The 25,649-nt window shown below is 43.1% G+C and overlaps 1 protein-coding gene across 1 annotated transcript in view; it reads right to left on the reverse strand.

Moving 5' to 3' along the window:
* Positions 1-9,593: 9,593 nt before the first annotated feature.
* LOC147639989 (26S proteasome regulatory subunit Rpn7) overlaps positions 9,594-25,649 on the reverse strand; it is a 29,734-nt gene continuing 13,678 nt past the window's right edge. The window contains exons 3-8 of the mRNA XM_086775969.1: positions 15,316-15,406; positions 14,972-15,117; positions 14,670-14,889; positions 14,453-14,561; positions 14,176-14,344; positions 9,594-10,025 (exon numbers count right to left, since the gene is read on the reverse strand). Coding sequence (XP_086632095.1) covers positions 9,851-10,025; positions 14,176-14,344; positions 14,453-14,561; positions 14,670-14,889; positions 14,972-15,117; positions 15,316-15,406 — 910 coding nt within the window. The 3' untranslated portion in view covers positions 9,594-9,850. The remainder of the gene's footprint in view (positions 10,026-14,175; positions 14,345-14,452; positions 14,562-14,669; positions 14,890-14,971; positions 15,118-15,315; positions 15,407-25,649) is intronic.

The following is a 25,649-nucleotide window of genomic DNA, read 5'->3' on the forward strand; positions in this document are numbered from 1 at the left end:
ATAAAATTTTTTACCTTAATTATCAGGAGATTAGTGTGATTCTTCTACTTTTAGCTTCGGCAAGTTGAAAATTAGTCATCATGATAATTTTTGCAATAAACATTTCCATAGTTACATATTACATTGCATTATTTGAGTTGACATTTTTTTAATAAATAATTCCTCATCATTTTCCTATTTAATACTGCATTTAAAAAAACATACGTTTTTTATACAAGAAAATTTTATGTACGAAGGGCATTTCGTTTAAAAAACTTATGTATATTTTTTGTATGAGATTTTTTAAAATAAAAAATTGTAACTAAAAAATAAATTTTTTTGATTTAATTTAATTTTCAATGAAGATTTTCAAATAAGTAAAACATTAAATTTCGATTGTCTTAAGTTTAGTGATATTTTCCTAAGCTAAGCAAGTTTTTAGATTAATTATAATTAGTGTAAAGATTTATTTTTGGAAGGAGAATCACTTATATTGGGAAAACTATGATAAAGCAAATCAACTCTTGGTTGTAATAGAAAAGCAATGTCATGTGCACTAATAATATATAAAATATTATTCATGTGCTAAGTTTTGTGATAGAGTCACTAACAAACACAAATCAAGATCAAGATTGTGTCAAATGCTAACAAAAACTTCACTAACAAAATTGACAAATGCATAGCAAAATCAAGCACATGTTAACTCCTTAGCAAAGTCAAGCGGTAAATGCAAACTCCTTCTTCCCAAAGGAGCTAATGCATGTTTTTGGTTTCTTTTTCTTTTTTTAGCACAAAATAGAAACTTCACTAAAGAACTTGGCAAATGCAAAGCAAGCTCAAGTACATGTCAACTTATGAGTCCTTGAAAATGTAAAACATAAGAAGAAGTAACCACTAACTTATTCTTTCCAAGGCACTAATTTCTATTTTGTTAGTTTTATCAAAGAAGCCAAGGCCAAGGATCACTATGAAAAGTGGCAATGGTAGCCATTATATGAAAAGAGTTTCTTGGAAAAAACTATATTAGGGTGTTTGAAGTCCATGCATATAAGGTTTTTTTTTTAAGGCAACCCTTAGTTTCGTGAGCCCTGTTTAATCTCATTAAACTAAGGTACTAACCTTAGTTTATTCGAGTTAATCCATTGAGTAGGAGGTGATTGTTACCTTGGAGCTTACACCGGTCGTCTGTGCAGCCACTACAGTTACAAAGGGGTTGCCAAATGTAATTCTATGAGTTCATTGCATTTGGCTGTGGCATACACTAAGCTTGCTGCTGCTTCCCTTACCTCCAATGGGCACTCCTTGCTGCGGACAAATTAATCAGAAAACATGGAACATTATTAAGTCTTGTTTGATGATATTGTTTGATGATATTATACAATAAAGTTCAAACAACACACATATCATGTAAGAAGCCAAGTCATATGGGTTAAAACGAGATTAGTTTATAGTAATAGGACCTGAGAGACAAACATTATGAAATGATTAACTTGCAAGTGTTTGCACATCAACATGGTAAGTAATTATGGTAGTATTTCTAGATAAAGAAGGTTAAGCATGCAGCATGTTAAAATGTGGATACACAATGAGGGCAAAGGCATTGGACGAGAATTAATCAACAGTTCAAGGAAGATAATTGTAGTTGTAACCAACATAACTACATCGGTTTTAAAAGCCTAGCCGTTATTGGTTCGTATCCCTAATGCGAGGAAAACTTTCAGCGTGGCTATTTGAAGTTCTATTGATATCGTGGCACAAGAAGTCGAGGTGTGGATCCATATGCTAAGCCAAGTTCCCAAGCAGTTGTAGGTTGACGGAGCCGTGAACAGTGAGGATTAATCACACGTTTTTGTTTGGATTTGACAAGGTTGTTATCTTTTCTTTACCTCTCCACCCCTCTCGAATCTCAGACTTCAAACATATGGATTCTTCATAATTTTTTATTTTTCTATTTTGGTCATGTTTATTCCCACATTTAAGGTTAATTGCAAGGTTTTGGGGTTTAGAATTCCTGCAAGGGCTAGATGGTGCATCCAAAGGGACCAAAATGGGATAATGTACAAACATTCAAAGACCTTGGGAGAGGAATGCACACATGTAAACACAAGTATTGTCCACATACATGAGGTGGAGGTCCCTTACATGTCAAGGCGCACATACTAGGTCTTAAGGGCCATGGTGTTGCATCATGCGCGGGTGCTTCCAATGCAAGTAAGGACATTTGCAGGAGATTGCAACGTGCATAGTCAAGGTGCACATGTGGATGCTTTGGATGAGGTTTGGAGCATACACTTAGGGTTAACAAAGATAAGTTTGTAGACAAGTGTATATGTAAATTTGAGTGGCGAGCCTTTCTCAAAGAAGAGAAAGGTATCAAATGCAAAGGGAGGATTGGCTCATACATGGCAGTTGCAAGTCACGAGACAGTCACGAGACAAGAGGCAAGCATTGCCGTATGTCACTTCTTTTATGTAGAGGATATTTCTCATTAAAAAGTGAGAAGCCCATTCTTCTTGAATATGGCAAGGCAATTGGGCAAGCGGGCCCTAGCTTCAGCCAACCATTATACAATCAACTATGCACAAAGGAGTTGATTAATAAGATCAAATGCATTGATAATGATATGCTTGCCATATAAGATAAATGGAAGAAATACGGATGTACGATTGTGTGAGATGGTTGGTCTGATACTAGACGCATAGCTATTATCAACTTTATGGCATATTCTATTCATGGTACTGTATTCTTGAAATCCGTAGATACTTCTGGAGAATACAAGTCCGGGGAGTATATTTTTGAGCAGCTTAAGTAAGCTACACTAGATGTTGGGCTTGCAAACATGGTCCAAGTGTGCATGGATAATGCTTCTAATTGTATTCGTGGTGGAGAATTGGTTGAGTAGGAGTGGCTCAATATATTTTTTGCCAAGTGTATATGTCATTGCATAGATCTCCTATTTGAGGATATTGGCAACCTTCCATCAGTTACTCCCATTTTGGAGAATACAACAAACATTATCTCCTTTGTAACATAGAGCAAACAGTCCTTCCTTTATTTTGAGAGCATAGTAAAAAGAACTTGGTTAGGCCTACGCTTACACGATTTGCATACATGTTTATTATGTTGGTCAATTTGCTTGATGAGAGATGTTAGAAGGGATTATGAAAGTTAATGCTTTGTGATAAGTTTGGAAGACTCAAGGTTTCACGCACTCAAAAAGTAGAGGAAGTGGCATCCATTGTGTATGGAGCAACATTTTGGCAAGAAGCTCGATTGATTATGAGCATATGTGCATCTATTTTGAAAATTCTTCATGTGGCTAATAGGGAAGAAGCCACCATGGGCCTTGTTTATGACCTCATGCATCGCATGGTGGAGAAGATAGAGAACCTTCAAGGGGTTGATTCCACCAAGTTGAAACAGGTCAAAGATATTTGTATCGAGCGTTGGTATAAGTTTCATACACCCTTGCATTCTGTAGGCTATGTTTTACATCCTATTTAGAAAGTAAAAGACCAAGATAGTGATCCAGAGGTGCATGAGAATTGAATGACTGTGCTTGAGGCTTACACAAAAGGTGGTGTGGAATTGCAAGGTAAGATTCTTGATAAGTGTGATAAGTACAAGTTAGAAGGAGGTTCATTTTCTCATACAATTGCAAAAGAAGCAAAAAGAATACAAGAGGGTGTGAAATGGTGGGAGACATTTGGGGGCATGCACACCTAATTTGCAGCAGTTAGCAATCCGAGTGCTCTCTCAAGACACTTGTGCTTCACCATGTGAAAGAAATTGGAGCACATTTTCTCTCATTCACACCAAAGGAAGAAATAGGCTCAAACCTTCACATACTGAAAAGATTGTTTTTGTACACACAAACCTTCGTCTCATATGTAAAATCAAGGAGTAGGGTTATGAGGAGATGGAGGTTACATTGGACATGCTCAACAAAGAGGAGATGGAGGTTACATTGGACATGCTCAACAAAGAGAAGGATGGTGATCAATCAATTGCTCTACAAGAGTTACAAAAGGCTATTGATGAGGAGGAGGAGGCTCAGGAAGCTAATCGTGGGTGAGGCCGTCATGATCGTATGCTAATGAGGCCCTTGACTTTGATGATGATGATGATATGATGATGTGACGATGGTCTTATTGTTGAGCTCTTTGCAAAGGGGGACGATAAAGATATGACTCATCACAAGGATCTTGTTGAATAGCTTTGCTACTACTTCATTCATGTTCTTCTAGCTTTCTTCATCTAAGCATGTTAATGTTTTTGTTGTTGGCTTCACCTTTGCATGTTGAATCATGAGACTTTGGATTTTGATGTTTGAATGATTGAAATTTGATTTATGATCTTTACAGTTCCATACTATAAGGTTTACTTATTCTCCATCATGTTTAATGACTCTATTTTTATGTGTTTTTTGAAGAAAATACTCAAAAAGGTAGTGTCTGTATATGTTTCAAGTTAGAGATTTTTACCATACTTCCATACTCGTATGCATATGCCGTACGATTGTCGTATGGAGAAAATGTGTGCTAAGTGGATATCATTGAATAATATAGGATTCTCTCATGCCCTCATTCTCATAATCTTATTCACCTAATCAACCTTTAAATAGATTTTTTTTTTTGAGTCTCAAATCATCTTGAGTTGAGTTAGAGCAACTTGTAAGTTTAAGCCTTTATGCTAGCTTGCTACAGTAACTTGGCAATCTACGGTTTAACATTTGGCGCTTGTTCTAGTGGTTATTGGGGGTGGTTTGTAACTTGGAGGTACCATGTTCAATCTCTGGCTAGACACCCAATAGTTACCTTGCCCTCACATTGTAGAGGATATGAGGGGTCTTCACGGAGTATATGAGGATATGAGGGGTCTTCACGGAGTATACATGAGTATATGAGGATATGAGGGGTCTTCACGGAGTATGTTGCTCCTTTCTAGTAATCGCCAACTTTTTTTAAAAAAGGCTTCTACGGTTCTACTTTTGCCGTCCCAAAATTATAATTAAAGAAAAAGCCGTTGATTTTGTTAATCTAGCATCATTCTTAAAAAGATTGCCAGGATCTGTCTAGCATCATTCTCAAAAAGATGGCCAAGATTTGTCTCATGTTTTTTTATTGGAGGTAGTTATGTGTGCCACTTGTGTGCTTCAACAGATGTCCCTGCGCATCATCTTCTCCAAATCCATACCACGTGATCAAGTTATCAAAAGGCTTGTTATGGGGGGGTGAAAAGGTCACTAAGTAGTACAAGGTAAGGATATTCATTGTACAATTCTATTTGCATATGCTAACAGAGAGTTGAACTTTTTGAGTTTATAATTATAGGAAGATCAAGTGGATTTGACCTCTATTGGTAGTGCAGTTGATGTTACCATCAATAAACTAAAGCGCTCTTTCCTAAGGGACACTTTTGCTCAAGATAAAACATATCTTTCACCATTCTTGAAATGTGCCACATTTGGATATTTAGAAATAAAAGACAAGAATGGTAATGTACATCATCATGACCTATGCTTCAAAGAGATTCCCAAATTGAATAAAAATGAAGATGCAACAGCATGCCATAGTGATGAATCCAAAAATGCAAGGCCATTTATTGATGGATCCAGTGACAATTGCATTGCATTGTCCAAAGAGTTTATTCATGCAGTTGTGGATGCTCGTTTTTCCTGTTTTTCTTGTAATAACTCTTGCAAACAAGCAAGGAGAACTCATTGGTAATTGATGTTGGTAATTGATGAAAAGGCATGCAAACAAGAATTGTATGCATTTATTGACAATTTGTATTTGAATTGTGAGGGATTTACTAAATGCATGGAAAAACCTTTGCTAGATGCAAGATTGGCAGGAAAACTTTTCTAACGTGTTGAAACTATGGCAAGCAATTCTTGTCATACCGACTAGCACTATGGCATATGAGAGGGGTTTTTCAAAGCAAAATATGATAAAGGATGTGATGCAAACCAGGCTAACAATCAAGACTCTCGGTGATCTAATGAGAGTATCATTGACAGGTCCAGTGTTGTGAACAAAGTTGACTGGGATCAAGTCTTTGAAATTTGGAAGGATGCAAGCAACGTAGGATCCATGATGTTTAATTTCTGTAGAATGACATTAGAAAATCATCTTTGAGTTTTTTCATTGTTATGTATTTTCCAACTTCTAACATAATTTTAATTATGTGTCAAATGAAGTATAAAGTCCATGACACATTTTATTGAATTCATGGCCCCAATTTTTTGTAGTATCTCAAAGATTATCGGATTTTGTTTATATACATACAAGATCTATAAAAAAAAAATTGTACACTGATCTTTTCAAAGTATACAATTTTGTTGAAGATATGGAATGTTTTGTACAAGTATATGTAATAAATTGTAATACATTTTGTTTTTTATGGGCAATTTTGTTTTGTAAGCTACTGTGGTCTTTTGTACGTTGTTCCCATGCAGATGGCTCTACTTGACTTGAGCGTGGCAACAATTGATGGCAATACTATTGAACACATTGCCACCAGATACACACAAGGTCTCAGCAATGCACTTGTTGGTAAGACTAGTCACTTGAATGCTGCACTATTGTATTGAACACAAGCCCTCGAATATTGTGTTGATGCTGCCTCGTAGAATAACCACAGTGGGGGGGTAGGTTTGCTCTTCTCTCTGTTACTAAAACACCCAGTTCAATTGCTAGAAATGAGCACCATGAAGCCTTGCTATTGATAATTCTCTTCCACCCTCTGCTTCATGTCTTAGTACAGGGAACTCCAATTAAATGAAGAATAAGTTGGAAAAAGGAAGAGAGTTGCCTTCATCTTGACCTAACTCACTCTGATACCTGAAAACAACTTGGATCTAAGGGGTCAAACCAAAGAAATGGCATCATGACTAATTATTGGAAAAAAAATCACACTCTAATCGTAATTAAATTGCTATGATCTCATTGCGAAATTCCCTCAAGAAATGATCTCTAAGTACATGCTTTTATGGGTTCAAGATAAAGAGCATCTAGATCCTCAATTTCCTCCTTCATCACTCCCTTATTCCGCTCAATTATCCTGTGTGACAACCACCCGTGTGCCACCGTTTACCACATCAACCTTTCACCTTTACAAGGTTTATTTTTTCAACCATTCTAACACCTTACGATTTGGCAGTGCCATTTAACTCCAAATTCTAACACCACTCCTAAATGACAAATTGGGAATTATCAAACTAAAACTTGATGTCCCATAGGGTGCTCAACGCAACATGGAGTCCTCTTATAAGATGGAGCAACCCGTCACCTGCACACTGCTCATGGCATGAATGGAGTATTGATTTCCAACACGTTTATCATCCTCGAACAATAAGCGCACTCAACCAACAAAGTTCTCGGTACACCACCATCCCATTGGAAGACATGGGATGTAGTATCGTGCACCCCAATGCTCACATAACCCGGTTTGTAGAGTAATTTTTCTTTTGAAATTCAACAACCCTGGGTTGAATTCAACATTGCTTTTAATTTTTAAGGGATGAAATTTGTACACTTTTATCAATCATTGTCATTGCTCCACATTGATAGACTTTCACTATGGTTTATAGAAGACATGCATCAATTAATTTTTGTAGACAACTGGTGGTTGAATATAAAGAGAACCATATTATCTACGTGCATAACAAAAGCGTATAATGTCATGGTATCATTCCAATGCTACCTTTTGATTGTGCAAAGGCCATCTGGCTCATACAAACCAAGAGAGAGTGAACAACATGTCATACTAAATAAGAGTTGTCCATTCCTTCTCATTAAGGCTGGTGGAGGTTGTTTTGTGACTTCATGGTAGCTCCGTGAAAGTATAAATGATCCAATTGCCCTCTTCTAGTATTCATTTATAATTTGTTTAACTAGTTTGCTTTGTTTGTTTTCACAATGGTACTAGATCAATGTTGTTTGATACGTGAGCTGATTTTTATCCTCTTCAAAAATGTATTGTGCACTTACCTTGCCAATCAGTCATCTACCATTAATGTTGTTTCTTATATTGCAAGTTTTCGCCTTATTACTTGAGTATCTTAATAAGGTGTCTTTCTCTTTTCATTAGCAAGCCTCTTGAGACCTTCAAAGCAACGACAACCCACCATCTACTAACCCAAGCTCTCACTCGGAGATGTATTCAATCTCTTCATGGATTTAGAGACATTAACATAATCCAACATATCGGTGGCTATAAAATTCTCTCTTTTGCCTCAAGTTCCCACCACCAAGATCTTGTAAGATGTGACTGCTCTTGCACCAGGTTACATTGTCATTGCTTACTGCAATGATAAAACTCATTTATCAGGGCCTATCGACATGTTTTTAATGCCTTTCTAGTAATTTTGCACTCATGCTAACCACATTGCATGGGACAGAGGCACTAATTGCAAGATCTCCTCTGTTATAACACCCACGTATGTTATATTGACTCTTCCATGTATACATTCCGAAAAAGATAATAACCCTTCATGGGTGCTTATGTTTTACAAGCAACGTAAGCACACTATAGCAATTACTTGTAATGTGATGAGGGTTAACAGTGAACAACAAAATCCATGATAAAAACAAACATAATAAGAGCATTGCAAACAACATATGTTCTATGCTCTATTTGCTTATAGCTTTGAGACCTCCATTGACCACATCTCCCTAACCACCAACTCACGATGTATCTGCAGAGATTATGCAAGTGGAGAACACACTAAAATTAGATCCACAGTGCAAGATGCAACACCTGGCTACTCTTTTTTTTTTTTTTTAAAGTTTGGCATTAGAGAAGAGACGGGCTTAGTACCCATGGGACCCCCCTTATCCCACAAATCAGGGGCAAGGCACATCAATCGGGGTAGCCAGCAGGGTTCGAACCCAAGATGCAACACCTGGCTACTCTTATCACCTCTAAAGATGCATACCCATATAGTAGGCATAAAGTTTTGCATGCCATGGACAACCATGGCTATTCCATAAAAACAATCATATCTATGTATTAGCCCCACCCCTTCATGCCATGGACAACCATGACTACTCAATAAAGTCAATCTCATCAATCCTATAGACTGCACTTACTATTTCGTACTGAAATAAGTGTTGATACATCCCATTCCGCAGGGGGGGATCAGCTAACGTATGCATGGCAACATCAATCACATGTCTAGATCTATTCTGAGGGCTAGATATCCCCAATCGCAGGCATCATGATGACCTACCTGTCAGCTGCAAATCCAAGACATTCTTTGATGACATGGGGAGCTCCCATCTAAAGCCAGTGATGTTATTATAGCCATCTAGCTCTCACAGCACTGTTAGCTAGTTTCCTTTTTCACATAACATGGTACTCTCATGGATTCGTTGTCTACTGCTTTTTGGTGGCATAGGCCCTTCCCTTGGGGCCTTTAGAAGACATTAATATAGCTTTAATAAAGCTTTCTTTCTTCCCTCTCTCAAAAGTGCGCGTAATATGACAAGACACAACTAGCAGCATACAAGCTATGGCAATGTCATCATCACCTTTGGTGGCGAGCTTTACTTTGAGTTGGCATGCAATCCAACAGACAACACTAGTCATAGAACCACTTACGACTGCACATGTAACCAAAATTGAAAGCTATAAATTGTTCCTCTTTGACACAAACCTGACATCTGAAAAAATAACCATCTCACTTGTGGAGACTTCAAGGAGGAGCATTTTAAGTCCTACATAGACTGTGCACGCACAAGCCAGTGGACCACATATAATCCGCATATGACAGCACCAAAGTGCAGGGAATGGGACTATAACCCACGAGCTCTCTTGACCTATTGAGAGGTTCATGTTCCAAAACTAGCGTATCAAATTGAAGCAATTACAAATCAACAACTCTGGAAAGATTTTGAATTCTATTAAGCAGGAAGTCCCCTTGTTTTATTGTAGCTTGGTACAAAGCATTCTTCGCATCTGGACGATTTGTCTCCAGCACACCTGCTACCTTGTCAATCTTACAATGCAGCCTACCGGAAGCAATAAAACGAGACAGTTCCCTGAAACATGGAACAAAGCATCTCAGTAGTCAAGCAAAACACAAAAACGTGAATGATACTAAAAATGCTAAACTAGAGAATAAACTGAATTTTTTATCCAGCACCCGAATTTTCAAATAAGATGCTCACAAAGTCCACTGCATCAGATAACAAAGTGTTACCAAACCTTATGCAACACACTTATTGCAAAAGACCAGTGACTAGAGGAAGGGGGCTGACACATCAGGCAAGTGTAGTCAGCCCACATCTGCAAGAGTGCTCCTCCCTCTTATGTCAATGGCAGCAGCCAGACGTGCTCACTGCTGCACAATTTTCACACACAAGGAGCCAAGTACTAATCTCCAAAAGCCTCCCTCCGCAGTTCCTCAAGGAGATCTTCCTGACCAGTTGTTTACCGTGTTGAAAACCTTGGCAACGGCTCCTTGTCAAGCTACCAAAAGCCATACCTTTTTGGTTCCTCAGGTGGGGTAGTCAAAGATAGAACTTCCTTCAGTCTGTCACTCATATTTGACTTGGCCTAAATATTCTTAGCAATGACTTAAGCGATCAGGAACTCAGCACAACTAATACTAAGTACAGACTCCAGATAGAGTTCAATATATGGACAGAAACAGAGCTCATTGCATGGACGTATGGATAAAACTATTCAGACTTTTAAATGACAAACATTACTGAAGAAGGTATGTCCATCTCTTGTAGCAAGTGTCTCATCATCTACTTAAACCACCCATCCATAAAAGACAACCCAAGATACTATGAAGGCCCAATGTGGCTTTATGCATTAGCAAGTTACTGTTCAGCACCTAGCAGGGTAGACAGTGGCAGACAAGGATCACCTGTGATGAAACCAAAGCTGTCACATGTGTACCGAAAACAAAATGACTCCGAATTTGGATCAAAGAGAGTTTCATATATATCCTCGATCGAGGCCTAAGTCAAGGATGTACGCACGGAGTAGTCTCAAGGCCTCAAGTCCAAGTATGAGGAGCGCTCTCTCAAACTAACTCAGTCACTTATCTAGACCTATAAACCAAGAGCCAAATTTAGCACGTCTCGTTAAAGCTACTAAACCCCACTTAAGATGCCTAACCCCTAGGCTATGGTTAACTAAACTTGAAGGTCTTAACCCTGGTTAGACTTGGGACGTAGCACTCTCCATTTATGAGAGAGACGTGTCCTTTGCAGAGGTGGCCCAATATGGTGCTCTCTCTCTCTCTCTCTCTCTCTCACACACACACACACACACACACACACGCAGAAAAATTGGTGCATTTTAGAGAAGGAAGAAAAGGACAACAATTTTCAGTAAAAACCAATCCATACACATGCTCTTGGACTCTTGTCTCTCCTACTTGTGGTATGGCCAACACATTGTGTTGCATGCGCGGAAGCCTTGCTGTATTGATCCACAACCCTAAGCTTGATTAAGAACATTGATGTTAATTAATGAGATAATTAACACAAATAAGAGAGAAGAAGAGAGAGATCGGGTATCAAGGTTTTCTTTATTCATATGGTACAAAAAGATTGCATGAATGCTTGTACATGGGTTAGGCCTTGGTCAACCCCAACGGGTTGACCTTCTGGACCCTTTCTACATACTTCTACTAATATTTAATGATGAATGAGAGAATGAACACTTGATGCTTTGTTGGATTGTGAGTTTTGCTTATATACTTTTCTGAGAACCAAGTCGGCCAACTCATGTGGCTGTCGACCAAGTCTGGACATGAATAATATTGATTTTAATGCCTTCAATGCTATGCTTGCCTTGTCCATACCAAGCGGTCTTCACCAAGATGTTGTCACCAAGATGTTGTCGCCTGCATGCTAGGACCCCTATGCTGGGGGCCGCCAACTGGTGTTGTGTTGGCTGCCGACAAGGTTCCATGCCCTCAAATGATGATGATGATGATGATGATGATGATGTTGCTGTAGATGATGTGATTGTTGATCCTAATGCTTATGCTACTGATGGTGCTTAATTGCTGACTAATAAAGGATTAAGAATTAGTCATGGCGACGTGACATTCCCTTCTACTAAACTTGATGACTGGGTGCACGCTGTGTCAACATTCCTCCTTGGACTTCTACTCAATTTGACTAACTGCTATTGACTTCGACTTTGATATTTTTGTTTTAAACACCTTCATTCCTGATCTCCACTTCCAAGTCTTTGCTGAAGACCTACGCACCTATTCAACTTTATCCCCATGCCTACTTTCTCTTACCCTTTAACACAGCATTGGGTCACCTGCCACCAGAACTAATCATGCATGTTGCTGACGTTTGGACTGATCTAAGCACTTAATGATGTACTGGTTATGCATACATACCCTCAAGCAATGCTTCCTCTAGCTTCCCCTGTTGCAAACCACTCCATCTACTTGCTGCATTCCTGCTGGAAACTGTGCACCGTCCTTGGAACATTGCTTAGTGGATTTAGCCTGAATGCTTTGATACCAATGTTGCATGCGAAGAAGCCTTGTACTGATCCATGGCCCTAAGCTTGATTAAGAACACTGATACTAATTAATGAGATAAATAAGACACAGGAGAGAAGAAGAGAGAGACTGGATGTCAAGGTTTTCTTTATTCATATGATACAAAAACGTTGCATGAATGCTTGTACATGGGTTAGGCCTTGGTCAAAGCCCCAAGGGGTTGACCTTCTAGCCCCTTTCTACTTACTTCTACTGATATCTAATGATGAATGAAAGAATGAACACTTGATGCTTTGCTGAATTGTGACTTCTGCTTATATAGTATATACTTTCTGAGGATCAAGTCAGCCAGCTGATGTGGCTGTCGACCAGGTCTGGACATGAACAATACTGATTTTAATGCCTTCAATGCTGCGCTTATTGTACTGCCTTGTCCATACCAAGTGGCCTTCACCAAGATGTCGTCGTCTCCATGCTAGGACCCCATTAAGGTCTCCTACACCTCAGCCCGACACACATGCTTGTGTATGGATGCCAGTGGAGCACAACTGCTTGTGGCAAGACATTGGGGATTGGGGATTGAGGTTATTTGCAACAAAAGCTTCGGAATGGACTCCAGCTTCAACAAATCATGTTTTCTTCACTGCATGAATGTGATTCGAATTCTAGCATGTGATGCCCTCGAAGCTTATATCTTGAGGAATCCATGATAATACAATCATATTACAAGGGGGTCCGTCCATTTCCGGCCTTATTGCTTGTGTCATCTAAATTTCAGCATTGCTATCTTATTTGGTGTTGTGCCATTTCATCTTGTTAATCACTATTAATAGTTTAAGTGTGTGACAAGATTGTGCTCAACCCCGTCCATTTCATCTTGTTTATCACTATTAATAGTTTTAAGTGTGTGACAAGATTGTGCTCAGCCCCGTCCGGGGTTATTTCATTAGCACAAGGAGCTTTCGTGCTAGCAGTTCATGCATTAGGTCCAACTCTTTTATCCATGCCATGCTAGGCCGCGCGGGGGGGGGGGGGGGGGGGGGGGGGGGGGGGGGGGGGGGGGGGGTGGGACAACATAGAAGACAAAAGGTTATTACAGTAAAGATAATCAACTTTCATTTTTGGCCATTGGCTTTTTGAATCGAACTGCATGCTGAAAAAAATGAGAGTTTTTTGCCACGTGAGTTTTGCGTTCTTCAGTTTGAGGTCCCCAAGGAAAAAAATTCAGAGGGCTAATTCATGGACACTACTTTTTGCTCATTAAATGGCGCTTCCTAACAAGTGTGGGATCTCCCACGTCTTTAAATGGTGGGGGATCAGAATGTAAATGTGCATTCCTATCAAAGGCTGTCATAGCAGCAGGCACCCCTAAGAGGGGGATGCACCACCTCCAACCCACTTGCAAACAAGCTTGGGGCAGCCAAGGCATTAAGGTAGCACCACACAAAGCAGAAAAAGCTACAGAAAGCAGTAGCAGCCACAGGCCAGCCCTACTCTGTTTGCAGGCAGCAATCTGCAGCACGTTGCCCTCACATTCCCCACCCCCACAGCAGCTTTCCCACCCTGTTGTGCGCAGTTCTTGGCAGAACTACTGAGCCTTGCAGCTTACAGCACCCCCCAGCTCTATTGACAGTAATAGCAGCAAACCCATTCAATTCAAATGCCCAATCTCAAATGCAATAAGGAAACAATGAAAACAAACTCACATGTCAATGAAGTCCACGCTCACACCGAATGCTCTCGCCATAGCTTCCATTGTAACACTCTTATAGGACTCTAGAAACTGAGAATAAGCTACAGTCCGCACTTCCCTCATGTAATACCGAAAATGGGGGAAGAGATAGCGATCAAGCCGAATCTGATCAATCAACCCATCTACACGGTGAAACAGAAATCATTAGTTACTTGTCCATCACTTAGTGAGCTCTTATAGCTACTTCAATCTGCAATGGATTACAAACACATGATAGAAAGGTGCAGTACCAAATGCTATGAAAAAGGCCTTATACTGGCACCCATAAAGGGCATTTAGAAATTCTGATAAATGAGGTATCTTGCCAATAACTGTCAAAATCTCAGGGGCATCAACAACCTGCATGTGCAGCCATACCACACAGCTAGTGATACTCCATAGCCTATCAAAACCACGTTTTTTATTGACCCAAAAGGTTCAAACACCAAAGACTAGCCTTTCTCTTACCTTCTGTTTCAAAGAAACTCTATCCAAAGAGATGATGCTAGTCAATACTGTGTAAAATATGAAGGTATCATAAGCAAAAAGTTCATAGGTTGTAAACGTAGATATAGAGTCCAAGAAAAGCTCTGCTGCTTTCTTAAAGTTTCTGGTTGCCATGCAGTACAACCCTTCGTAAACTTTGAGACGATTTTTCCTCTCCCAATCGCCCCCCTCTTCAAACAGGCTGGACAAGAAACAAACCCACTTCAGTACAAGAGGCGCACTTATTACCAGGCCATGATTGAAAGAGCAGATAAAAACCATACCTTTTGGCCTTATCTATACTTGTAGCTATCAGCTTGTAATCCATGGAAAAGAAGCCAATCCTCAAAGTATGGAACACAAGATCCATCCTTTGCCCAACTGCAACAGTTTTTCCCTCCGTAACTTTGAGCTGTTCAAGGGCTTTCTCCTGCAAATCAGACCAGAGGTTATTTCAGGAAACCTAATTGCAAAACAAAAGCCTGTGTTGGCCCAATAGTAACATCCTCAGCAAAGCTCTAAGACGAGAGTCATTGAAACCCATGATCGAGGGCGGGCTGGTTGGCCAGTACATCAAAAGATCCTCTTAGAAATTATTTACAGCTTGTGAGTAATAGATGACCATTACCTTGTCACCAATCTGTATGTAGTACAGAGCTTTGGCTAGATATGCCTCTCGGACCTCACTCTCTCCCAAATTTTCTTCGGCGTCGATAATCCTGTTAAAAAACACAATAGAATGATTGGAAAACTAGTTGCGGAAGCTCTGAGAGTCTTCTTTCAGCCCTAAACACTCTTGGAAACCATCTGATGCAAAACGCAGATATAGAGAGAGAGTAGAGAGAGAGAGAGATGTGCTAGAAATTCAGCATATTTCATATAGTACAAAAGGGTACTCTTACACAGCCCTAGGCTGTCTTCCTAAAAAGGTGATAAACACCAAAATTCTGGTCCTAAACCTGGACCCTAAGGATCCAATCCCTACTGGACGAATGAATACAATGATGGGGGCCTCCTAGCCTATTTATAGGCCCTTTTATTCATTGGAGAATTGGCCGACCAGCAATCGGCCAACAGTCTTGGCATTAAATCCATAAAACGCAGCCACTTGATGATGGGATTCCAACCTGTTTGTCACGTGCATCCCGCACTTGGATGCCACGTAGACATTTCTGTACAGAAGGTGCAGGACCTGGGATGGTGAACTGGTCCCATGTGAGCCCAATCCGGGACGAGTCAGCCAGGGATCCATCTCAGTCGTCCGAGGTCAGGTGTGCATCGTCCTGCACATGAGTCCAAGGTCAGGTGTGCATTGTCCTGCACATGAAGCAGTGCCAATCCGCGCTGTGAGTCTCCCTCTGGAATGATGTCAGATGTGCTGTGTATCTGGTTTGCAACTGGATGCCAGGCCTCTGTAGGCATGTAGGTTTGCATGTAGAGATGGGGCCAGCCATAGGGCTACCCCAGTGTGAGGATTTGCACTTGCACTTGTAGAATGGGCATGGGGGAGGTGTAGAACCACCCCCAAGGGGCCAGGAGGGCCCACATTGTGCCCACCAGCCATGGCTTGGGCTGGAAGGGCAGTGGGCCAGCCCTAGGGCTGCTGGACAGGCAGCCGACAGGGTTAGAAACCCTGCCCAGCCAGTCGGCCAGGTGTGGGGGGCAGTCCCACACCCATGCGCATGGTGCCCAGCAGTCAGGAGGCTGTCCCAGAACTCATGCGCAGGCTGGACAGTTTTGGCATAGTGTGAAAGCATTAATTATAAGTGTGCAAGCACTTTATATTCAAGACACAGTCGTGGAGCTCCCTAAAGCCAGCCGACTGCATATAATAGAGGGTATAAATACCCAAGACATAAATCATTGCACTCATCTCACAATTCACCAAGAGCTCCAAGCAACCAAGGGCCAGGACAGCCAAGAACATTGCTAAAGCTAAGGGGTGAAGGACTGAAGGTCAAGGGCAGGTTTTCCAGCCAAGAAAAGGTCAAGTACTTTGTATTTGTTCAGATTTACATCATTCTAATAAAGCAAATACACCATCCGTGGTGGGGGCCCTACAGAGGGTAATTGGGACCCAATACTGTGTCCTTCTCCATCTCCCCCTTCTCTCTCTATTTTTCTGCACATCGTCTTTCAGTTTGTGCGTTAATTCCGTCGCGAAAAGAGTGCTGATTTCTGAGTTTTGAAGTATCGATCCTTCTCCGAAGCTTCCGCATATTACAGTGGTATCAGAGCTCACTTCAAGGACAAAGATTCAGCAAAGAAGACCAGAAAATTTTTTCGCTCGTGTGGTTGGTTTTTAGACGCCGGTGGACTACCCCTTTCGGAGTGACTCCTGTCCCTCGAAGGACGGTTGGTTTTTAGCCTCCGGAAGCCTCCGGAAGTCTCCCACAGAGATAGTGGATGGTCAGATTGCGTTCCGGAAAGGAACTGCATTTTCCCGCTATGGCGAACTTCGGCGACGAGAGAGAACCAGAACCATGGGACCAAAGTGCACCAGGCAGCCCAGCTAGGGCACCCGGCTTGAGTGTACAAGACATGTTCCAGCAGATGATGCGAGCAATCGCAGACCAGACAACCAAGTTGGATGAACAGAAGGCGCGGATTTTGGCTCTGGAGGAGCGTTCTCGCTCTCCAGCGTCGCGTTTTCCATCTCCTCCTCTCTCTCCTTCCGTATCCCAGATACCAAATCCTCGTCACAGGGACCCTCTCGCAGGGTCACAGCCGCAGCCAAGCTCCTTGCTTGAGATGCAGATGCGTGCATTGGAGATTCGACAACGAGAAGACGAAGCCATTCGACGAGTGGAACACGAGCGTTACCTCCGAGCTTTGGACGCCAGATTGACACCGGCGGCGCCCTCGAATCATTTTCCCGAGAAAATGAATTTCAGTAAGTATAATGGTAAACTCGATCCCACTACTCTGTATTCATGGTTACATCAATTTGAAGCTTACTTTGCCGCAGTTAGGAAATCAGATATTGACAAAGTGATCTTAGCCAGTTGGTACTTGGAAGGTGAGGCCATTCCTTGGTGGACTCAGTGGGCTCATGACCACACCAGATCAGGTATGGCAGCTTATGGGTGGGACGAGTTCGTCCGTGACCTTAAGCAGCGGTTTTTACCGCCCCACTACCTTGAGCGACTCGAAGACGAGTTCAGGGGAGCGCGTCAGAACGCGCAACCAGTCCTTCAGTTTGCCAATAGAATTTCGACCTTGTGTCTACAATTAGGCTTATCTGATGCGGACAAGAAAGGGCAGTTTTTGTATGGCCTGGACACGCACATCCAATGGGAGGTGCGTATGTTTAGACCAACCACCTTTGAGGACGCACTCTCGCTTGCGCAGAGTGCAGAAATGAAACACAATGGTGGCAAGCCCAAGACTTCCCAGCCGGCTTCTCCTAAGGCTAACGCCTCGGGGGGCAAAAGCCAGAACCAGACGGGGTCTTCCCCAGGACAGAGCCCGGGAGCCTCTGGCTCCAAGAACTCGAACAATGCGTCTAAGCTTACTCCAGACCAAAAAGCAGAGGCAGGCAAGACAGGTGGCAAGTTGAGTGCTAAGGAGCTTTCTCAGTACAGGAAGGAGGGTATTTGTTACTTTTGTCACACAAAAGGACATACTTCTCGGGATTGTCCGAAGAAGCCTCCAAAGGCCGCCGCCGCCTCCACAGCTTCCGTGGTGAGCACAGCTCCCCCACAGATCCCAGCGGCTACCCCTACTTCTTCAACCCCCGGTGCTTCAGTTGGAGCAATTATTAGCCGGGAGCTCGAAGATAAGCAGAAGGGCGCCCATGACCAGGAGTATGAGCGCAACGAATTGCTCAAGTCCTTTGGCTACATAGGTGGCCAGAGAGTCGTTGTCTTGTTTGACAGCGGCAGCACGGAGGAAGTGATCACGGAAGAGGCCGCTAGGCGTGCCCGTTTCGAGCTGACTCCGGTGGACAAACAGGTTGAGGGTTTTAGCACAGGTATGACAACGAGCGTCAAGTATGAAGCTCTAGGTGCTAAGTTAGTCATTCAGGGCATAGAGTTTGTGCGTGACTTTATGGTTGCCCCTCTTGTAGGAGCAGACATAATTTTGGGTATCCAGTGGTTTCACAAGTTTCTTCCTGATGTCAAGTGGGACAAGCACACGTTCCAGATTAATCGGAATGTGTCAAACACCCCCATGACCATTAAGTGTGAGCCAGGTATTCCAAACTTTCCGCTCATAAGCCACTTGCAGGCTAAGCGAGCAGTCAGGAAAGGCGCACAGTGTGCGATGATTTACATCCAGCTCAGACGGTGGCCAGTGCTTCCGAGAAGTACTCGGTTCTCCATGAAAAGTTCCAAAAGATTTTTCTTCGGGACAGTCTCCCTCCCCAGCCCCCCCCGTCCAGACCGGAGTGACCTCCTCCCACGCTCGAAACCCCCGAGCAAGTTCCCGTATCGCCTTTCTAAGGCAATGGAATCGGAGTTGGACCGCCAACTCCAAGAATTGTTGCAAGCTGGCTTCATCCGCCCCAGAGTGTCGCCATTTGCAGCACCGATCTTATTTGTCAAGAAGAAAGATGGGTCTTCTCGGTTGTGTGTCGATTATCGTGCACTCAACAAGCTGACTATCAAGAGCAGATTCCCGATGCCTCGAATTGACTATATTCTCGAGAGGCTGAATGGAGCTAAGGTGTTCTCTAAATTGGATTTAAAGACTGGGTACCACCAGGTTCGGATTGTTGAGGGGGACATCCCCAAGACAGCTTTCCGTACAGAACGGGCCCACTATGAATTTGTGGTTATGCCATTTGAATTGACGAACGCCCCAGCTACATTTAACCGCATGATGATGCGTATTTCCCGGGAGTTGATAGGAGTGTGTGTGTTCATATTTTTGGACGACATACTCATATTTTCAGCTACAGTTGAGCAGCATGACATTGATGTGGAGAAAGTCCTTAAGTTGCTGGAAAGCAACGAGCTCTACGTCAATGAAAAGAAGTCAAAATTTTATCTGTTCCAAGTACATTACTTGGGATATATAATCAGTGCTGAAGGCATTCGACTTGATCCGGCTAAAGTGGCCGAGATTGTTAACTAGGAAGTACCTCAGACTGCTTATGACATTAGATCATTTGTGGGTATATGCCAGGCATATTCCACCCACATTGACAAGTTTTCTGATCTCTCGACAGACCTCACCGATCTGCTAAAGGGAGTGAAAACAAGGAGGCAAAAGATTCGAATGACTCCACGAGCGTTGGAGGCATTCCAGAACCTCAAGGTGGCTTTGTCAGAAGCGCCTTGTTTAGCCCTTGCCTCGTGGGACGAACCATTTCAAGTGATCACCGATGCGAGTAACATCGCAATTGGAGGTGTATTGCAACAGAATGGTCATCCAGTAGCTTACATGTCTCGTAAGTTACTGCCCGCCGAAAAGAACTACTCAGTCTATGATCGTGAACTCCTAGCAGTCATACAGGCCTTGAAACATTGGAAACATTTCCTGTATGGCCGTGACTTCGAGGTTCGCACTGACCATCAGGCATTGCGCTGGATTCAGACGATGCCAAGTGCACAGTGGAGTGATCGACAACACCGCTGGAGTCAGATATTCCAGCAGTTCGGTGGCATGATTGAGTACCTTCCAGGAAAGGCCAATCCAGTGGCCGATGCTTTGAGCAGGAAGGGACAAGTATCTACGATTCAGACCACTAGACTAGACCTTGTTGGTACAGGACTAGAAGACATGAAGCACACGTACGCGGATTCCGAGGAATTCGGTACACAGTGGGAACAGGCATTGGATGCCACAGGACCATGCCATTTTCTGATACGCGATGGTTGGCTTTACTACAAAGGCCGACTGTGTGTCATGAAATCATTCCGGGCAGCTCTTCTCCATGATGCCCATGACGCCATTACAGGTGGGGCATGAATTCGACTCTGGAGAAATTAGAACGGCAATACTATTGGCCAAAGATGAGGCGTGATGTGTTTACATATGTACAACGCTGTGACATTTGTCAAAAGGTGAAAGCTCCTCGTGGAAAGAAGATAGGGTTGTTACAGCCTTTGCCAATTCCTAAGGGTCCTTTCCAAGACATTTCGATGGACTTTGTCACAAATCTGCCTCCCAGTCCGAGTAAGCGTAATACACAGTGTTTGACTATTGTTGACAGGTTCAGCAAATTTGTGATGCTTATTCCTTGCAGGGCCAATGTGACCGCCGAGGATGTTGCCCAGCTATTCATTCGGCATTGGTACCCGATTGGTGGGATTCCTAGGACCATAGTGTCAGACCGAGATGCCAAGTTTACCAGTCATTTTTGGAGGGCATTGTTTGATAATTTTGGTACTAAGTTGAATTTTTCCAATGCATTCCACCCACAGACAGATGGCCAGACAAAGATATACAACCAGTTGGCCTTTGATGTGCTGAAGTGTTATGTCCACGATCAGCAAGGTAAGTGGGAATCGTTTTTTCAAGCTGTTTTGAATGACTCTTTTTCTTCAGCTATTGGCAGGACTCCATATGAGGCAGCGTTTGGAAGGCCTTTCCAGTCGTTGTTAACCAGGACTTCGTCTTCAGTACCTGAGGCGAACAGAGTGACGGAGTCTTACCAGGAGATCCTAGAGTCCGTTAAAGACAGATTGGCTAAAGCGCAAGAGGCCTACACTCGACAGGCCAATAAAGACCGAAGGGACATGAAGTTTTCGGAAGGAGATTGGGTATATCTTCGGATTATGAAGCAAAGATTGAAGCAGGTGGGCAAGCGATGCCCAAAGTTGTCTTTCAGGAGCTTCGGACCATTCCCCATCCGGAAAAAGATTAATGAGGTGTCTATGCAGTTAAAGCTACCTCCGAGTTGGACTATGCACGATGTATTTCATGTCAGTTGGTTAAAGCCATATGCAGGTCCACCCCCTTCAAAGGTCAAAGACGAAGCGGAACCAGACATCATTGATGAAGCAGAAGTAATGGTTCCAGAACAGATCCTTCTGCACCGTTTCAAGCATGGCTCAGGCCGAAGACTACGACAGTTCCTCACGAAGTTTCAGGACCGAGGAACTCATGAAGCGGTATGGCTCGACAAAGAATTTTTCGAAGACTATCCGGCATTATTGACGGATTATTTGGAGGCTATGCAGCTTCCGTCAAGTTAAGCAGAAGGGGATGTCACGTGCATCCCGCACTTGGATGCCACGTAGACATTTCTGTACAGAAGGTGAAGGACCTGGGATGGTGAACTGGTCCCATGTGAGCCCAGTCCGAGACGAGTCAGCCAGGGATCCATCTTAGTCGTCCGAGGTCAGGTGTGCATCGTCCTGCACATGAGTCCAAGGTCAGGTGTGCATTGTCTTGCACATGAAGCAGTGCCAGTCCGCGCTGTGAGTCTCCCTCTGGAATGATGTCAGATGTGTTGTGTATCTGGTTTGCAACTGGATGCCAGGCCTCTGTAGGCATGTAGGTTTGCATGTAGAGATGGGGCCAGCCATAGGGCTACCCCAGTGTGAGGATTTGCACTTGCACTTGTAGAATGGGCATGGGGGAGGTGTAGAACCACCCCCAAGGGGCCAGGAGGGCCCACATTGTGTCCACCAGCCATGGCTTGGGCTGGAAGGGCAGTGGGCCAGCCCTAGGGCTGCTGGACAGGCAGCCGACAGGGTTAGAAACCCTGCCCAGCCAGTCGGCCAGGTGTGGGGGGCAGTCCCACACCCATGCGCATGGTGCCCAGCAGTCAGGAGGCTGTCCCAGAACTCATGCGCAGGCTGGACAGTTTTGGCATAGTGTGAAAGCATTAATTATAAGTGTGCAAGCACTTTATATTCAAGACACAGTCGTGGAGCTCCCTGAAGCCAGCCGACTGCATATAATAGAGGGTATAAATACCCAAGACATAAATCATTGCACTCATCTCACAATTCACCAAGAGCTCCAAGCAACCAAGGGCCAGGACAGCCAAGAACATTGCTAAAGCTAAGGGGTGAAGGACTGAAGGTCAAGGGCAGGTTTTCCAGCCAAGAAAAGGTCAAGTACTTTGTATTTGTTCAGATTTACATCATTCTAATAAAGCAAATACACCATCCGTGGTGGGGGCCCTACAGAGGGTAATTGGGACCCAATACTGTGTCCTTCTCCATCTCCCCCTTCTCTCTCTATTTTTCTGCACATCGTCTTTCAGTTTGTGCGTTAATTCCGTCGCGAAAAGAGTGCTGATTTCTGAGTTTTGAAGTACCGATCCTTCTCCGAAGCTTCCGCATATTACACTGTTCTTGGATGACTGTCATCATCCCAATCTTTTCCCGAAGTCCCTCTGTCATCCATCCATCCCTGGCAACCCTTTTCTCTGAAAGCCCGGCCGTTCTCCAAACCACTCTGTCTCAGACTAAGATCTATGCATCTGTTCCATCTAATCCACAATCCATTCCTGCCCTGACTCTGAACACTGTCTTGGTCTTCATTCCTGAGAAATGAGTCTGGCACTCACTTCACCCTTGGAGGATAAACCTCCCTTGGGACCGTTGCCCGAGAACCTATCTGGCTCACAAGACTGCCATCCCCTTTGGCTTTGTGGAACACCACCAACAAACCTCCTGGGAGCTCTTCTCGATTCTGTGTTCCTTGCCTTGGGCTTCGTATCCGTGTACTTTCCTGAACCTTGGACCTATACACCATCATATGGGACTGATTCAATGTTTAGCTTTGCTAAGCCTGATGCTCTCATACCAATGTAACATGCGGAAGCTCTGAGAGTCTTCTTTCAGCCCTAAACACTCCTGGAAACCATCTGATGCAAAACACAGAGAGAGAGAGAGAGAAAGAAAGAAAGAAAGAAAGATTTTATTAACGTCTTCCAAAAGACCGAACTCGGCCTATGAGACAAATCGGAGTACAGAGAGAGAGAGAGAGAGAGAGAGAGAGAGAGATGTGCTGGAAATTCAGCATATTTCATATAGTACAAAAAGGTACTCTTACACAGCCCTAGGCTGTCTTCCTAAAAAGGTGATAAACACCAAAATGCTGGAAATTCAGTATATTATTATAGTACAAAAAGGTACCCTTACACAGCCCTAGGCTGTCTTCCTAAAAAGGTGATAAACACCAAAATTCTGGTCCTAAACCTCGACCCTAAGGATCCAATCCCTACTCGACTGAATGAATACAATGATGGGCCTCCTAGCCTATTTATAGGCCCTTTTATTCATTGGAGAACTGGCCGACCAGCAATCGACCAGCAGTCTTGGCATTAAATCCATAAAACGCAGCGTCGCCTCTCATCTTCTTGATGCGCTTCAGCCCCCCTTGCTCTCTGGTACAGCCGACAGCTCCTAGAATCAGCCGACAGTACCCTCCTTCATGCAGCCGACAGCATCCTCCTTCATGACCTCCATGCCTTGGTCCCAGTCTACACTGCAAAAAGTGCTATGTGCTCCATCATCCTGGTTCATGCTCTTTATCTGGCTGTCTCTTCTGGACCAACAACGGTGAATGTCCATGGCATCTTTCATGCACAAGACATTCATGCCCATGCTTGATGATGTGATGCCAAACACAATTGTGTAGGATTGCAGAAGTCTACATCAAAAAATATGTCGAGCGTCTAGTGTAATATATGTGACGTCATAATAGCATAAGCTTGACAATGTAAGTGCAAAGCTAAAGAAATTCCATGTGGTTTGGTTTCAAAAATGCCGGCTTGGAACTCATTTGAGTGCAAGATGTTTTGAAGTATCTATACAATTGTAACCAACTCTGACATAAGCTCCATGATTATTGGCTTGAATGGACACCAAGAACATAATGTACAAGCTATTGAGAATGGGGGATTATCTAGGACAAAGAGCAACGCACCACTTGGTTCTATGATCAGTAAACATCTCCAATGTGGCCATTGGGAGCATCCAATGACGTGGGAAATGGGTATTTCAAAGTTAATTAGAACTGGTATTTCGGAGTTAATTGGTGTGAACACCCTCTTTGGATGTAAAGAGCCACTTGGGTAGCTCAATTAACATTGAGCATCATTTGGGTTGTGCATTCTTTTCTCTCTTGTTTGCAATCACATATCTCTCCCCCCTCTTAATCTCTCTATCCCTCTTATCTCTCTCCACCAACTTGTCGGGTTGAACCTCCATCTCTCTTTGCACATGCCCCATCCTGGCACCATGAATGCTAACATAGTATCATAGCCAGGTTACTGCAGTAGCTGTGTGTTTCTCATAAGTGCAGTCATCCTCATCATTCTTGCACATCCAGGGTTGATACCACTAATTGCAATCGGGTGAGCGGAGCACGTGGTACGGAGCAAGATAATGGAAAGCAATGTGCAGGAGAGATGGCGACCAAGCTTGCAAGGAGAGGAGTCGTCATGCATGGGATTTTTAGTGCCCACACCTACCCTTTGGGGTCTCCTATTTTTTTAGGGTTTACACAAGCCTGCTAAGCTGCAGCTAAGGCAGATGGAAGATATCCATTGCGGGTGTGTGTGTGTAGAGAGAGAGAGAGAGAGAGAGAGAGAGAAGAGAGATGTGACAAAGCTCAAGAGAGAGAGTATTGCACAACCCGATGATTGATATGACAAAAGTTAACTTCACTCACTAAGTACAATGCTTTTGTAGACTTGCAGCCTTATCTTTTGACCCATACAAATATCACACTCTAATAAGTGTATGTCACATGGGACACTTAACTTATTCACTAGAACAATAGTCGTTTAAAGTTTTAGAAACTGTTCAGTGTTCACCCACACATAAGGACAAACAAGGGTTCACACGCAAGGGGACACACCACACACGAGACTCCGAATCCCAACAAACCCCCCTTCCAAGCGATGCTTGAGCTAGTCATACTGAGTCAGCCTCCAGATCGTACCACATGCTTCACTATAGCAAGAAGAGGGCATGTTCTCTGCTTCAGATTGAAAGGCTGGAGTATAGCGTGGCTCCGAGGCTCAACATATGAGCGCGGCTCGAAGGCTCA

The sequence above is a fragment of the Cibotium barometz genome, chromosome 3 (assembly GCF_041138505.1).
Source record: "Cibotium barometz isolate CiBa-2024 chromosome 3, ASM4113850v1, whole genome shotgun sequence".
In the NCBI taxonomy this organism is placed as follows: Eukaryota; Viridiplantae; Streptophyta; class Polypodiopsida; order Cyatheales; family Cibotiaceae; genus Cibotium; species Cibotium barometz.